This window comes from Aptenodytes patagonicus, chromosome 5, assembly GCF_965638725.1.
Source record: "Aptenodytes patagonicus chromosome 5, bAptPat1.pri.cur, whole genome shotgun sequence".
Taxonomy (NCBI): Eukaryota; Metazoa; Chordata; class Aves; order Sphenisciformes; family Spheniscidae; genus Aptenodytes; species Aptenodytes patagonicus.
Genome location: NC_134953.1, coordinates 34,474,514 through 34,489,086, shown reverse-complemented (window position 1 = coordinate 34,489,086; position 14,573 = coordinate 34,474,514). Strand labels below are relative to the sequence as shown.

At 40.2% G+C, this 14,573-nt stretch overlaps 1 protein-coding gene across 8 annotated transcripts in view; it reads left to right on the top strand.

Moving 5' to 3' along the window:
• ANK3 (ankyrin 3) overlaps positions 1–14,573 on the top strand; it is a 208,866-nt gene that overhangs the window by 141,574 nt on the left and 52,719 nt on the right. For 6 of the 8 annotated variants that reach the window (XM_076339316.1, XM_076339319.1, XM_076339318.1 and 3 more), the window contains 3 exons: positions 1,600–1,706; positions 9,442–9,666; positions 12,761–12,915. In XM_076339316.1, coding sequence (XP_076195431.1) covers positions 1,600–1,706; positions 9,442–9,666; positions 12,761–12,915 — 487 coding nt within the window. Of the gene's footprint in view, positions 1–1,599; positions 1,707–5,812; positions 5,846–9,441; positions 9,667–12,760; positions 12,916–14,573 lie in introns of all 8 variants that reach the window. The other 2 variants (XM_076339314.1, XM_076339312.1) reach the window with 1 other exon arrangement.

The following is a 14,573-nucleotide window of genomic DNA, read 5'->3' as shown; positions in this document are numbered from 1 at the left end:
TATGTCCGATGTGTATTTTGGTGTTTAACATATGCAAGTTTGCCCCTTGTTGTTGTTGTTGTCCGTGCTTGAGCCATCAGGCGTAAAGTACGTATCTTAATGAAAGATCCTAATAAAAGAGATAAGGTAGCAAAAGAAGGAGGCATCAAGCCATGTGCTACAGTGTTGGACAGATGACAGAGCAAAGTTGTACCCTGCAGATGTTTCTATTGATTGGCAGTAAATTATCATGTGGATGGTTTTTGGAAGGAAACCTGGGACGCTCATCTGAAAAAAAAGAAATGTCTAAAGAGAGAAGTTTTCTGGAAACCCCAGAGCGATGGGAGGGTTGTAGGTTCTGGCCAACAACAGAGCACTATCTGCTTGCTTATCTTGTAGAAGCTTCTCAACAGAAGTATTTTTGTGTGTTTATGACTTTGCTAGATTTACTACTAATGCTGATATTTCCATTCAAAATAATTCATTTGCACTACCTCTGTGTGTCAGTACCTAAAAAAAAAAAGGTGGGAATAATAAAACTTCCCTGTGTAGAAGTGTGTGCTCGGCCCACAGAATTTAATTTGAAAACAGCCTTTAAGGTTTTAGTCTTCACAGACTCTGTTGTCTCTAGATGTATTTGCCTGTAAGCAGAAAACAACCTACTTAGAGGAAACAGTGACATCTTTAACACCATCTTTGGTGAAGATAGTCTTGTGTATTGCATGACAGCTTCTTGACTTAGTTTTATTGATGTAACTTCTGACAGTGCTTCTTAAATTGTTTAGAAGCTTCATATGACCCTGGAAATATGGGCATACAGTATTTCATTTGTTTAATTTCCTAGGAAAAAAGAAACAAGGAAAGAAAAAAGAATATTTTACTAGAATGGCTTTGCTATACAGATAAAAGGATTTATAGAGTGAGACCTTGTTGTGGGGCACAGGACCCATGAGTGTGCATGCGCATGTCCATGGGCAGCAGCGAGAAACAAATTACGCCTCAATGTCTGTCAGATGGGGCAGTTAATTATAGCACCAGTGTGCCAGCGCTTCACAGGGTTAAAGCTATTTTTATAGAGGTGAGTAGGGACGGTGGCACTCCAGGAAGGTGTTCATGTTAGTTGTACGTGTATAAAGACAAACTAAACTCTCCTCCCACCGGGAGCTTGGTCATGCATTCACAGCTTCAGTTAAACTCTCAGTGAAGTTATTCACAGGTTCTGCTTGAACAAGGATCTATCCAGTGGCATTTTCTGTGGGGGAATATTATACTGCCTGTTTACATGGTGTATGATTGCAGTAGAAATGGTAATATTTTTTCCAATGTTTTTAACATTGCACATATTAAGTAAAGATTGGAGAGAGGCGTAGTTGTAGCTGAAGGAAGTGGGAAAAGCAGGCAAAAAGAAAGTTTGAAGATATGTAGGATTAATTTGTCTGTGGATTCCATGTTTCTGTTATGGGATTTCCAGTAATTTAACACCTGGGATATCAGCACTGTTATGTCGAAAGGGTCCAGATCTAAATTTAATAGAATTATATTAACAAGCTTGTATTTAAGACAAGTGTTTTTCATGTTAATTTTAAATTTCAATTTATCTTTTTTTATTATGTTTTTAAGCACCTGACGTTTCAAAGGGAGTTTGATTCTGATTCTCTCAGACACTATAGCTGGGCTGCAGACACCTTGGACAATGTTAACCTTGTTTCAAGTCCCATCCATTCTGGGTAGGTCACTTAAGAGATTTCCTTTATCTTTAAATGTGGAAGTGTATTGTTAGCTGAAGAATACAGCCTGCTGTAATGGCTGGTAACACGCCTATTCCTGCTCCAGTTGAAGCCACTGGCAAAATTCACACTGACTTCAATGAGGGTGCTTAATAACAGGAGTCAGTCTAAATTCTTGCATATCAAACTGAAAACTTGCTTCTGCACTTAAATATTCTGAATGCCAAAACACTGTAATTCCACAGGCTTCTCTTTAACAGTCCTGTTTTGCTTTTTCTGTTGCTTATGCTTTGTTTTTAAGTGTCATAAGGTGATTTTGTTTGAATTGTATTAAATTATTTGGAATACAAAATCAGAGATATAATGTTATGCCTTCTGTTCTTTCATAGAGGAAAAAACGTGGGGCTTTAATTTAATTCTTGTTTTACTTATACCTCCAAACTCCTGCCTATTCTGCAATATCTGTAGTTTGACTTTAGTGATACTATTCATTTACTCATGTCATCACTGTAGTTGTGATGCTTCTTGACAGTACCACACAGACTTGATTTAAATGCAATAATAGTAATGTTTGAATGCATATTTTAAAAATTTACAAATATATGTGCAACTGAAAGGAATCATTGCATATAAGATTGTCTAGTATAAATATTTGTTGTTTAATTTTCTAGATCAGGACATAAAATTTCATATCCTTTTTAATTTACTTCCCCATTTTATGACTAATTACATTCTTATAACGAAAATGAGTGCAGCACATACCAAAAGATTGCAGTTCCAAAATAGCAGCAAGTCCCACAAATCTAAAACTGCAGTCCCACAATACATGTAAGTACTTGCTTCTGCTGAACAGAACTATACAACGGTGGATTTTTGGGTCCTGAGCTGATAAAACACTGCATGTGGTCAATGCTAGATTTGAAATGTCAAGAAGTGCAGCGTGAAAAGCTGAAGTCTGCTGGTTATCGTGGAAAGGTACGTCAGCAAAGGACCTCAGAGAGCTGGTAGTCCACCCATTTGCATGACAGCAGGATAAAATGTAGTCAAGCCATTCCTGAAATATGTTTCATTTCTTCATAGTCACTAAAAATAAGAGATTCTGTAGTCCCCCAGCTTCAGTAGTTCACTATCCCTTGTTATGATATTTCTTTCCCTGATATTCAACTTAAAACCTCTTTCCTACAGATTAGGCCTATTTCTTGTCATATCCATAGTAGTCATGGAGAACAATACCTCACTAGTCTCTTAACAATGGTTTATATCTTGGAAGACATGTAATCCTCTCTTTCATAGACCAAAATGTCCCAGATCCTCCCAGGTGGTGCTTTCCACATTTCAGTGCATTCTTGCTGCTGTCCCCTGGCTCTCCTCTCTTCAATGATAGCTTCTTTCTAAGCCAGTTTGGGCACCAAACTCCCAAAGACATGTCACCAGTACTGGCTAGGACAGGATCGCTACCTCTTTGGTCTGACACATGACACACCTAATCTTAAGAAATCCCGCAGTGAAAATTATCATTTCGGTAACTGCAGTTTCTGTTGACGGATGTTTGTGATCTGCTAGAATTTCTTGGTTCTTTTCTCAAATTCTGCAGTCTCATTATTTTTCTATGTTTTGTGCTTATGTGTTTGGTTTCTTCCCTCTGTTTGTGTTTGCCTTTACTGTATTTCAGTTTATTGGTTCCAGACCCTTTTTCCATTTTAGCAACATAGCTTTTAATTCTGATCCTATTTTCCAAAGACTTTTCAGACCTTCTTTCTGTTCAGTGTTCAAATCATGAATGAAAACATTAGCTTAACACCTGGCCCAGGACAGCACAGTGAAATCTCCACTTGAAGTTTCCTTTCAGTTTAACAGTAAAGCACTGATAGTATCTCTTTTGAGGTAACTTCTCAGATGATTGTGCACTTACCTTATCTATACTATACCTCGATTGCCTACTGTGAAATACCAAGACAGTACTTCCACACATCCACTGGGTAAGTTACCCTGTTAAAGAAGAAAGTTAAATTCATTTGACATGAGTTACTCTTGCCACTTATATTTTGGCTTGTGTTTATTTTGAGGACTGGTGGTAGGTGAGTTGTAATCTCTTGATTATGCTTTAGGCCCTTATAGATTGATTGTTGGATAATTTATTCCTGAATATTTCTGGTAATTGGGGTTAGACTGATTGGTCTAAAATTTTCTGGCTCCTTTTCATCCTGATACATAATAGGTCTGATGTTTGCATCCTGCCAGTCCTCTGGGACAATACTTATCTGTCCTTAGTTCTTCAGCATGCTCACTAATGGTTCCAACCCTCCAAAACATACATTCTATGGACATGGGATCTTTCGCATCAACGACTTCAGATCTGCTCCCTTTGTACATCAGTCCCTGCTAACACAGCCGTGGCCTTAGCTGCTGCCCAGAGGGGAAGGGCTGCAGACCTGCAGCAGTGGAGCAAACTGTGGGGCTGCAGGGGAGGGAGAGGATCTGAGCACCAAAATATTCTCCAAACAGGTATAGCTTTTTTGACCTGTCACATTTCTCATTTGACAGATAAAGTCCCTCAGAAATGATGCTGTGATGATTCAGTTCCTTTGTTAGAAAAAAAAAACCAAAACCCTCACTCACTGTTTATTTTCTTTTCAATTGTGGCCTCATATTATAATATGATACTGTTTGGTTTTCCCTGTTATCTTCATCTAGGGGCAATCAACAGATGTTCCCTTCACATCTTCCAGTACCTCAGCACATCTGATATGCAGAGGATCATGACTTTTCACTTCTCTTCTGCCAGTCTTTTTCTGAAAAGCAACTCCTTTTCTGCTTGTTCACAGTGCTTCATCCCCCAGCTTTCTCCCCCGTTCTTTCTGTGGCCATAGGCAGAGGTACGCCGGCTGGGGTCACCTGCTGTCAGCAGCCCTCGTGGTCCGGGTCGCCCTGCGGCCAGGGCCTGACCCCACTGCTTTTGCATTCCTCGTCCTCCCTCGAGCTCTGCAATGTGCCGTGGCGGGGAGCTCCTCTACAGTCCGCTCCCTCGGGTTGCTCTTTTCCCCATTTACCCACCGCCAGAAGAGAGCATCAAAGTTTGTTCCCATTTCTTAACTGAGGCAGAAGGGGAATTTTGGGAGCGGGATGTGGAGATCCAGTGATGTATCAGTGAAAGGGGAAGAAAGAAGGAATTGTTGGCAGTAATTTTGACTCTTCTGGTTTTTCCTTTTTTTAAGCCAAGATAATGTTTTATGTTTTTCTTTTTGAGTTCAGATAAGTTGTTTTGCCAGCATATATTTTGAACAGGGTCCATTGTAAGCAGCACTTTGAAATGTGTCATGAATCTTGAGGCCTCTGGAAGGGTAGAGACCCTTCACCAAAATGACCTTCGGCTTTCAGATGTGAGCTTATTCGTGCAACTTTCCCTGAACTAAAATGTGGGTGTGCTCTCCTCATGTTGCCTTTTTTAACTTCTTGGTTTTTGTAGCTGAAAGAAATAAATTAATGTGTCACACTGCCTTCCATATTGAGAAACTCAGGAATACTGAATCCAGTCTTGCAAGGTGTGAAATATATCAGATTAATTATAGTTTACTCCAACCTCCTGTAGACACAGAACAACTCATTTTTGAGTTGTAATGTATGGCATGGACTGATACTCCTTTCAAGTATCCCGCCGTACATATCTTTATACATTATACTTTGGAAAATAAACTGCTACAGAAAAGTGCAAGAACTGGTTTTCCGTGGCACAGTGGAGCATGTTTTGGGAATTAAATAAAGAAGTTGTGTTACAATAAATTGTCTGTTGACCTAAGCAAACTGCAAATGCTTTTCTCTTCTCCATGTGCTTCTGCATTTCTTGGAGAAATTATGAACTTGTGCTGACTAATTAAATGAACACTTCCTTTTGTATTTTTTTCCATGTGTAGCATATTTTATATGACATAGGTCACGATATGCCAAACAAAAGCCAAATAATTTCTAAAATTGGCCTTCGAATGTGTTGCTTTTGTTATTTTTCTGATTGTTACTTTTCCTTTGCGCTTATTATTGATATTTTCTGTTGCTTGCCTCTAATTATCTTAAATTAATTTTTCCCATTTGCTTTCTAAATTATTTTGCAGCTATTCCTCTCCACTTCCCCAGTATGATTCAAGGTGATAACTCTGTGCTTTCTGTGAATCCTCATTTTATTTTCTTTTTTTAACTCTTTTCCCACAGAGTGTGTGTAGATGTTTGTAGTGCATCCGCCCACATCCTCATCCCTCCCATGTATTCAAGTAGAAATGCTCATTAGCATTTAGCATTGTGTTTTAGAGATCATATTGTAGTTTCCATTATTAGTGCAGCATTAAGTAGGCATCAGTTACTAATCTCTTTGATAGAAAGTGCATGAAATACTGCTTGGAATTATTGTTTTAAATGGTAAATTACTAATTTGAAAACTAAACAAGGAAATAATTAATACACTGTTGACGATTACCTTTATATGGGAGCAATATGCATAAAGGCTGATCTGCTAAAGGTTTTATCTTCACTGAAGGCTGCAGTGTGGTGTAGACACCAAAGCTGGCTGTAATGGGCTAGTTCCTGTGGTGGGGCATAGACTCTTGTCAAGGGTTAATCTGCCCTTGCTGTGAGCAGTGTGCATAAGCAGTGCTAAGCCCCAGGTTGCCAAGGCTGGACTGGTATCGATGCCTGTCATCAAAACCAACTCGGCTGTCTCTGTATGACCTTGAAATCTACAGCCTAAATGTACCTTAGAACTTGGGGTCTGACTTTCATAGGTACTTAGTTTTAACTTCCATTGATTTTTGTATTATTTTAAGTCAGTTCATTTAGGTGCCTACGTATTTTTGAAAATTCACTCTGACGTACTTGCATCATTTAAATAGTTTGAATACAGAAAAAACATCTTATCTGAGTGCAAGCTTTGGCATTTTTGCATTAGATGAAAAGCTCCTTTTTTAATTAATTATAAGCTGGCTTAATGTGCTAGTAATCACGTACATGATAGGCAACTCTCCAAAACATTGCCTTGTACCGAGCCATCAGGCCAAGCCCAGCCTTGCCAAGCTCCCCGGGAGGCCCCTCTCCGTTGCTCTGTGGTGCACCGACCAGATGTGCCTCCCCAGAGCTGCTGACGCATCAACCCTGAAGGGATGCTCCAGCCAGCCACCCCTCTGCCCCACGCACTTCCATGTAGTCTGAAGTGGCCCCATCTTCTCTGCAGACAAAAGCCATGCACATTTTTAAGAGGCCACCAAAGCACCAATTGTAACAGATTCCTTTCAGCATTCTCCCTTTGGTGACCAAGGGCTGTGGGTCCCTGCTTAATATTTTACTTTGCTTCATAGTAGATTTTAATAGATTGTCCTGAACTCTCTTCACAACTAGTCACAAGCTGGCTCCTTGCCAGCTCTGAAGACCAACCATTGGCCTACCTTTCCACATGCTCAGTGGCATCTGCCTCCTGCCATCAGCCTTCACCACCCACCGTATAGAGCAGTTGCAGGGAGAAAAAGCAACATAAACATGCTGACAGGCTAATAGTGCTCAGTGAGCAGAGGGGAGAGGGAACCAAAGGTCCAGGCTCTCTAGAGCTGGCATCTCTGCTTGTTACAGCCTTTTGTTAGCAAACAGAAAAGTGTTCCAGTCCACAGAGTTTACAGATATCTAAGATCTTGTGATCTAGAAATATTAAGATTAACATAACTTATATACTCCATAATTTAAAGATTGAGTATATTGTTTTTGACATAGATCTAATATTTGTAGAAAGCGTTTGAATAGCCGTTCAGCAAAGGTCCTGTCCCACTGAAACAATTCCTCATATGAGGAACTGGGATACCCTAGTGGCAACGTTTGGATTTGTTCACTAGTGTACAGTGTGCTTATCTAGGAGAGAAATGTGGATACAATTTATTTGTATGAAAACTACTGTGAAGTATCATGAATTTTATTCCGTGCTTCAGTATTGTAAAATGTCTGGGGCACAAGAAATGATAAATTGGGGTTAGGGTCATATCAGAGGGCTGTTTCACCTCCCCATCTTTACTGATGGATTTTAATTTGGTTTGAAGAAAGGCAATGTAGCAATTTCTTTATCTGGAATTCAGTCGGACAACCTTTCTGTCCTGCTTCGTATATTTACAGCTTGTGTCCCTACCCGCCTGTCTCCTGCAGACCACTAAATACAGCGTTTTGATTACACTCCTGCTTTTGTGCAGATTTTTCCCACCCACGTCGCCCGGACTTCCGAACGCAGCTTATTTGCAGGCCTGGCCTATCCACGTCAGCTGTTACTTTTGATATCCTGTTGGCGTCAAAAGCAAAAGTAACTGGTTTACACAAATTCCCATTCGTACTTCAGAGCATTCGGGGGCTTTTTTAAAGAATCTTCACGACCCCCCTGGATTATTGGCTCTTACCCTTAGTTCAGTTTACAGAAGGGAACCAGGAAATTGAATGGATTCACCTGTTAATCATGTGAAGGTTTAGTCCTTAAGATCTGGAAGTTTTGGCAACAGCCTTGAAAATAGTGAAACCATACAGCAGATGTGCCAGCTGTGTCAGTGTCTGCATATCATACAGAAGGAGCAAACAAAAAATGTATTGACATCAAGACTGAGTTGGTAACTCATGTCCCTCTTGATACTGGCCTGTTATTGCATCTCCTACCTGAAGCTATTCTCTGTCAGCAGCTTATGGTACAGAGGAAAAGGGAGGGTATTTTGGAGCACCAGAGGAGACCCCCCATAACTGTTCAGCCCTGTATATTGTGATCCCTGTAAATTGGAAGGATTTTTGCTGCAGAGTTTTGAAACAGGCTGAAGTCTGGTTTTGGTCTTGGGAGGAGACTCCACTTTCCTGTCGCTGTTCTGTTAAAGACAGCAACAATTCACATATGCAGCTTCTCAGCATTTCGTAGATGAAATAAACCATGGCTATTAATTATTATTCTTGTTAATATTCATTATTCCCTTGCTAATAAAAATAATTTTTATTTTTACCACTCACCACTTACAAATATGATTGCTTGCCCTTCTATTATTAAATGGAAAATTATGCGTTGGAGTAACACTGGCAAATGTGATTTTTCTTTAATGTCGCTTTTTGCTAATGAATGTCATCTTTACAGAGGAGTAATGGCACGATTTCCTCCAGAGTGCCATGCCAGCAGCCTAAAGAAAGTTATGTACTTGACATTCTCACTCATTCCCCATCAGTTGAAGCCCTTAGTAGCCTGGACTGACTGTCACCCATGGTGCCAGCACTCGCGCTGCCAGCCATCAGGAGTGCTTGCAAATGAGACTGTGAGGAGGTTTTGAAGACTGAGATCCCAAAAATAATAAGCATTTTTGATTCTTTTTCTATGCTGTCTGGTTCCTTTCTGCATGTGAGGCTAATTACCCTTGTTTATGGACAGTAGAGCTAACAGTAACAGAGGGATGTTTTTAAATTCTAATAAACCACTACTAATACACTACTTGTGTACTCTTTCAATCCAAATTACTCAGTAGCGCCTGTTCGTTTCACCATGATGTTGCTAGACCTTTAGCAATTCCTGCTTTTGATAACCAATAGTTAACATGTAAGTATAAGTTTTAAAAGAATCTTCGTGTCTTTTTAGTTTAGCTGGGATCGGGAGGACTTTTCTAGTAATGTTTTAAAGACTGTGGCAGTTGACTTTTTGCTGATCTTCTGCTTGTTTTGTGACCATTTTCATTGACATGTTTCCTTTTTCCTACAGTTTCCTGGTTAGTTTTATGGTTGATGCACGTGGGGGTTCGATGAGGGGTAGTCGCCATCATGGAATGAGAATAATTATCCCACCACGCAAGTGTACAGCACCAACCCGCATCACCTGCCGCTTGGTAAAGAGGCATAAACTGGCCAGCCCACCACCGATGGTTGAAGGAGAAGGATTAGCAAGTAGACTTGTAGAAATGGGGCCAGCAGGGGCACAATTTTTAGGGTGAGTTGTTCTATGAATTTCATCGTTTACACTCATGTTGCATCTTTCATTTCCTTTATCCTGTGGATCTAAGTAGTTAAACATTGACTCTACCTCATTTGAGCATGTAAGATAGGCTGCTTAACTTGAAATATTAAAAAATGCCAACCTGCCATTCCTTCCAGAAAGTACCCTTGTATTTTAAGGGGAGCTTTGCCTCTACGATGACTGCAGGGTGGAGCTGAAGGTAAGAAAAGCCATGAAAAGGCCAGGTCCTGCCCCCATCTACTCATGCAACCTGCCTTTGAAGTCGGGAGGAGTCACACGTCTGTAACCCAGAACAGGTGTTGACCCTCCTGCTCGTAGAGTATCGGAGAAACATCACTGTCACAAAAAAGCATCCTAAAGTCACCTGCAAGGACCCAAATATTGAGCTCTGTTCTCTATGCTGTGGCATGTGCACGGCTCCTGCCGGAGTTGCTGGGAGCTGCCTGTCTCCGTCCCGTGGAGCAAAGCTACTGAGAGTGATGGCGGAGCACTTACTGTAGAGCATCAAGTAGTACAAATGCTAGGAACTGACTTTTTAAAAACTTTAAAATAGGGGAAACAATCCACTATGATGTGGCTTTTTTTTTCCTAGTTATAAATTTTGTTCATTACCATGAGTGGCACCCTGGTGTAAACTGCCGGTTCTGTCGGGAATGACAGCTTGTTCCTAATTTCCCCTTCTTGTTTCTCTTCCTGCTGCATGGATGTTATTCAGTAAACTGCATCTTCCTAACACTCCTCCCCCTCTAAATGAGGGCGAGAGCATGGTTAGCCGAATCCTGCAGCTTGGTCCACAAGGAACAAAATTTATTGGGTAGGATATGTACGGAAAAGATACAGAATGTCTACAGTTTTTCTTTTGTTTCCAATTTTTTGTTATTCCCATTTTATTTTTTTTTAAGTTTTCTAAAGCTTTCAGTTGATTTATGTCACTGAAAGAAAATCATAGTGGCTTGATTTAATATAGCTCTGCTACTACCTTGTGCTTATAGGCATGTAAAATTCACTGCTAGCATTCTGCTTTCATAACTTCTGTGCTTTTGTAATTTTTTAAATTTGAAGTGTTTCAACTGCATCAAATACATTTTAATACACAGTGACAGTCCTTTAAGTTCAACCCTGTGGTAGAGAAGGTATTTACAGGCCTTGAGTGAGTCTGTTTTGGGAAGAGCATTTGTAAAACGTGATCGCATAAAGTCTATTATTTATGAAAGATTATTTAGAAAAAATGTCATTGAGTGAATGACTTCATTCAACAAGGTTGGAGAAATACTAATCTTTTCAACCTGCAAGAAGCATCCTGTTAAAATAAATTCATAAAGCCAAGTATGCTACCCAAAGGAACTGCAGTGTATAGTCTAAAAATGTAAGAAAGTTTCCATATATTTTTGACTGTTGTTTTCAAACCATATTGTGAAATTTATTGCTTTAGGTTTTCAAAATACTGGTGAGTGTTTGGTGTTCCAAACCTGTTCAATACCTTCTCACTGAGTATTCTTGTTAAATGTCATGCACAAAATTGTGTGGTTTCTAAATATTTACAGAGACAGTATCTGAAATATTAGCCTGCAAAGATTGTACTACAGTGTTAGTTTTCAGTTTGTAATCTTTTTGAACTAGAGAGTAAATATCTTAAGCAATGCATTTGAATTTTTGGTATTTACTTGCTGTGCACAATGGGAGACAGCAGCTACATTCCTGTTTCTTGTTAAAGGACTTGCGATTACAGTAACAGCCTGGGTGTTCTTAAAAGCATCTAAAATACATATTAATTAAACTGTCCTTTTCTATTTTCACGGGAAAAATACTATCTAACTCTTCTCCCTTGGTATTTAATGTGAAAACTGGACTTCCAACTGGTTTATGTTTTTCCTCATGATGGCTGTTGTGATTTCCATGCTCAGGTAACTGATTGGTTAATGCACCCAACACCTTGCAGGTCTACAGTACCATAGAAGTGCTGCATACTTCTCCCATCATGTGGTGCTACTTTTAACTGAGTTATTACAAAGCAGTGAAATCCTTTACAACCTCTGTAGGAAAATAATGATACTGTCTATTTAAATGTCTTAAAGCTGCATAATCCATAATTGTTCACTTACTGTGTGATTTCAGTCGGTTTGTCTTAGCATACTATAAGATGCATATCCTGCCTGTGAAGTGTTTGGCAAAAGTGTCTGTTTTGTTAAGGAATGGCACATGAAGTGAATGGTGGTTTCTGTCAGTTGTTCACAATAACTGTTCAGTAATGCACTTGCAGTCCTCTGTTGAAGGTACATTGTCTGGTGACATAGGTGTATTATTAACCACCTTCTCATTCCCTTTCCTTTGCCCCAAAATGTTTGACAGTAACTAATATAAATGTGGTCATGATGTTGCTTAACTCGGAGAAATCCATTTTGAAAGGATCTAAACATTCCCCAGTGATGTTTACAGTGCAGATGTTGCAGCTGTGATTTTGGGCATGAGAACCAGAAAGTGAAGCTAATGGGAAACAACCTCTTGTGTTTCACAGGAGCTGCATCGACAGAGAGCCAGGGAGAGCTTTGGAAAGTTTGGGACTTAATTTGAAGTTTAAAACCTACATGCATGTGTGGTTCCTGCTGCAGTCAATAGCTGTTGCATGCATTTGGATAGCTGGACTGTTTCTGAAGTGACTTTGCCCCTTTAAATCCCTTGAAACAAATCCAAATTTTGACTATGCTAATGCCAATTAAAAGTCAGCAGTGCTGTGTGTGCTGGAGGCAGGTTGGATCACCTACATCCTGGGATAAATGAGGAGGGAGAACTCTCCTTAGCAAAAGTTGTCACTATTTTTTCATGTAGGCAGCTGTTTCAGAAGTTTTACATTAAAAATGAGCTCTATATGAATATTTTCAAGTTATCTATTAATTATAGTTTAAATGATAAAGGATTGTGCAGCTTTGGCAATTTTAAAAAAATTTTTACCATAACAGTGCTAACTATTTAAAATGACTGTAGTTTTCTTAAGGACTTAACGCCCATAGAAAATTGAGAGCAGTGAGGAGATATAGGATTAAAAGTAATACGATTCCTTTTTCTCTAGCCCTGTCATAGTGGAAATCCCTCATTTTGGATCAATGCGAGGAAAGGAAAGAGAACTAATCGTACTTCGAAGTGAAAATGGTGAAACATGGAAGGAGCACCAGTATGACAGCAAACATGAAGACTTAACTGAAATACTCAATGGCATGGACGAAGGTAAACATTTTCTCAAAGCTTTAGCAAGCCTTACCTTTGTGCAGGCTTGCTAACGTGAGCCGACTAAAGCAACCTAAAGTAAAACAGTGCAGGGGATATCTGACTTTGGGGAATACAGTGTGTGTTACATATTAAACTAATGGAAAGAGTGTAAAGAGAAATTGTTCAGCAGTGGCCTGGAGACATCCTGAAATGAGTGGTAAGTTTTGGTCTGAAGTCGTGCCAAGTTTAAGCAAAGTTGCACAGTTGCTTTACAGCATGAAGTTGAGAATAACATCCCAGCTGGAGGTAAGCATGTTTCTGCTGCTCAGGCAGGGCCACGTGAAGGTCATTCCAAACCAACAATGAAGTGTAAATATCAGTTATATTAGACTTTCCCACAGATGCAGACCTCGGCCCATAGACCATTCTTCTTTGAAACGGTACTGTTAGAGGTTGCTTCCCACAAAATACGCAACCTGCCTTCCTGACGCCCATCTGGGAAGTACGGCTCCCTTGTTTTGCTTGGACGTTGCTGTTTATGTGAGAGTCCCTTAAGGTGAGAGGACTCAGCTGTACACAATTCATCAGAAGATGCTGTGACAGATGGTCCCTGCGCACACGTCGTGGGCAAAGCCAGGCTGGGGCTGCAGTGATGCCTTAGCACCACTGCTTGCTTTTCCTAGCAAGTATTTTTCAATACTTGTGCTGATAAACCATCGCTTGAGCTCTTTGCATCTTCGTGTGAATTAAATAGCTTGTGGTTTGGACTTTGGTCTTCTATAAGGGTTTATCCACAGGATTTTCTCTGGATAACCTCCTACAGAAAGTCACGATGTGGTGGGGTACAAGCTGCAAGAAAGTTCTTTCATTATCAGCAACAGCATTTGAAGCAAATGATCAGGCTGTGGATGGCAGCTATGGGAGGTATCTGTGAGCAGGCTCTGCCTTTGATCTTGGCCTCTCCTTGTTTGAAGAGGGCAGCCTCAGCAAAAGGCATGCTTTGAGAACACGGAAAGGAGAGTAGTGCTGTTGTGAGGGGCTCCCTGGATGTCTGAGATTTAGCATTTTTACTGATTTCCTGGTCATCTGGGAATGGGAACAGCAGAATGGGCTTGTGTAGTATTTTCACTTTGAAGTACTTGAACTGCACATGAGCTTGTAAAAATACAGAGCAACAGCAAAGATCTGCTTGTTATATGATGATCTATTGTAGCTATTTATTTTGAAATAAATATAATAGAACGAATCAAGCAGTAGGGCAGAAACACTGCAAATGTCGGGTCAGTGGGTTTGGAAAAATACAATAAACGTCATCACAGAAGGGTACCTAAAAGCAGTGGAACAGGCAAAAGAGTGAGCATGGTTCAGGATAGTATTGCTTGAGGAAGAATTGCTTCAGGATCGAAGGCAGTAGTTGCAGCCTCTCTGAAAGAAAAATCTCACCACCACCCCCTCCTTGTCTGCGCACTAGCATGAGATAGGAAGTAATGATTTGGCACTGGGGTGAAGTATCGCCTCCTCTGCACACTAGCATGAGATAGGAAGTAATGATTTGGCATTGGGGTGAAGTATTGGTGCCTTGTCAGCAGTGAGGTAGTCAGAACTGATCCGCAGCTTGCTTATTTGCTTCATGTGCTTTCCAAACTGAGCTTAGTCCAATTTTGGGATAGGAAATC